Source organism: Austrofundulus limnaeus, unplaced genomic scaffold (assembly GCF_001266775.1).
Source record: "Austrofundulus limnaeus strain Quisiro unplaced genomic scaffold, Austrofundulus_limnaeus-1.0 Scaffold313, whole genome shotgun sequence".
NCBI lineage: Eukaryota > Metazoa > Chordata > Actinopteri > Cyprinodontiformes > Rivulidae > Austrofundulus > Austrofundulus limnaeus.
In genome coordinates, this window is record NW_013952715.1 from 304,194 (window position 1) to 306,425 (window position 2,232).

At 40.5% G+C, this 2,232-nt stretch overlaps 1 protein-coding gene across 1 annotated transcript in view; it reads left to right on the forward strand.

Moving 5' to 3' along the window:
* Positions 1-1,186: 1,186 nt before the first annotated feature.
* mkrn1 (makorin, ring finger protein, 1) overlaps positions 1,187-2,232 on the forward strand; it is a gene marked incomplete at its 5' end in the record, with an annotated part of 24,639 nt that continues 23,593 nt past the window's right edge. Inside the window, 2 exon segments of the mRNA XM_014021976.1 lie at positions 1,187-1,274; positions 1,850-1,981. Of these exon segments, the coding sequence (XP_013877430.1) occupies positions 1,201-1,274; positions 1,850-1,981 (206 nt within the window).

The following is a 2,232-nucleotide window of genomic DNA, read 5'->3' on the forward strand; positions in this document are numbered from 1 at the left end:
AAAACATAATTAATGTGGGAGAGAAAATATGGCGTAAGTTCAATAGTAAAGAAAACAAAGATTAGCGAAGCATTCACAATGGAGGTAGGCTGGTAGTAATAGTAAATGTGGGTAACCACACTGGCTGCTAGCTTAGTCATAAAAAATAAAACAACTTTTCGTTTTTACTTGCATCTCTTATATTATTGCATTTGGCCCGCGGCTCTCAGGTTGATTTAAATTGTGGTCCTCTCAGGGAAAATGTTTGGGCACCTCTGCTCTATGAACAATAGAGTTAATCAAGCCTATTGTTAGGCGATGGCCCTCTTTTGCATGTGACTGACCTCTTTGTCCACCATGTGGAGGCAGTGCTTTTAAGGCTGAGTTTCACCTGAAACTCATCAGACTGAAGAAGTCTCTTGGAGGAGAGACGAAACGTTTCACTAAAGAAGAACCCGTCCAGAGGACCTACTTATTTTTTTCTTTTTGATTTTTTTTTCCTGCCTGGATTACTGAGAAGCATCAGGACATCTTTGTTTAAAACTCTGGCATTGGAATTGGTTGGTCGGAGTCAACCCTGCTTGTCTTTCAGCAAAAAATATTTCCTAAAGCTCTGGGTGAATTTTAATGAAACTTTTCGAAAATAATCACTGGGTATACGTCTGCAAATGTTTAACTGTTGGATTAAAACATGTTGAAGATAGCAGACACAGCTAGTTGTGCGGAAGAGGATTAGGGCCACTGAAAAATAAAAAAAGGAATTCTGACTTTAAAGTCAGAATTCTGACTTTAATCTGACTTTAGAGATTAAAGTCAGATTAAAGTCAGAATTCTGAGAAAAAAAGTCAGAATTCCGACTTTAATCACAGAATTCTGACTTTAAAGTCAGAATTCCTTTTTTTATTTTTCAGTGGCACTAATCCTCTTCCATATAGTTGAAATGTGTCAACACAAAAATGGCTATAACTCACTCAATTTTGGCTAAAGTTTAATGTGGTAGCTTTTTTCTAATGCTGTCTTATTTGTTTCATAGCCTTACATGCGTCTGGTGTCGCTGTGTCAGCTCGAAACATTTCAAAAGCTCACTTTACTTCTGTACAAACCCAACTTGCCAGACCTGATCTTCGGCGGTCTTCGTGTCGAATCGTTTCGCACGGAAAAAGCCGAGCCGTGGCGGACTTGTCCGGAACATCCGGTTGTGGCTTCTCAACATAAACAGAAATGGCGGAGGCAGCAGCGGCGTCTACGGCGGCTTCATCAGTAACAGGAGGTTGGACCAAACACGTAACCTGCCGGTAAAACAAGATAATCTTATGTTAACACGTCAGGGACGAATAAAATATAGTTTAACACAAGAATTACTTGTGTTACGGCGGCTGGCGAGCGATTGATAAGACTGTCTGCTAATGCTAGGCTCAGCTGTTGGTTAGCTAAGCTAAAGCTAGCCGGACGGTGACTGGATTCCTCTGTTGTTGTTAACACAGACAGAGGAAAGTGTTGCCGTCCTGTTAGCTTGGCTTTCAACCTGACCGGCTTGTTTGGAGCTAACTAACTTAGCCAGGTTTGTAGTAAACTCTGACAGAAATTTAAGAGGAAAATAGCAGCTTATACATCACTTTGTACACTTTCACTTTAAAGCCTTATAAACAAAGCAGGTCATAGATGGGTCTAGTACACGTACAAACAGTTCCTGAGTTCATGTAAAGGCTAACATATGATATTTTTTAATGAAAGCAAAGCCATATATTGAAATTATGTGTTAGTATTTAATCCACTTGTAAACGTGAAACTGAAAACTTTGATTTTGCTTCAGATTGTGGCACAAGAAGTACAAACAGTCTGATCAGTTTTGATTTCTGTTGCCTTTCAGATACTTCATGCATGGTCTTTGCAAAGAAGGAGACAACTGTCGATACTCTCATGACCTTTCCAGCAGCAAGCCTGCAGCCATGATATGCAAGTTCTTTCAGAAGGGAAACTGTGTGTTTGGAGACCGTTGCAGGTAAACACACGGCCAGAATCAAAACATATAAACACGTCAGACTCGCTAAGCAGGGGTGGATCAATTAAACTGGGCACAATTTTCCACTTTTTCTTCGTTTGGATTACGGGCCATATAATGTGGCACTATTTTTGGGTGTCAATAATTTTGTTATTGCCTCCCTTGAAGGGTGTGAGTATTAGGCGTAGGCCTGATTTGCAGTGTGTGTGTGTGTGTGTGTGTGTGTGTGTGTGTGTGTGTGTGTGTGTGTG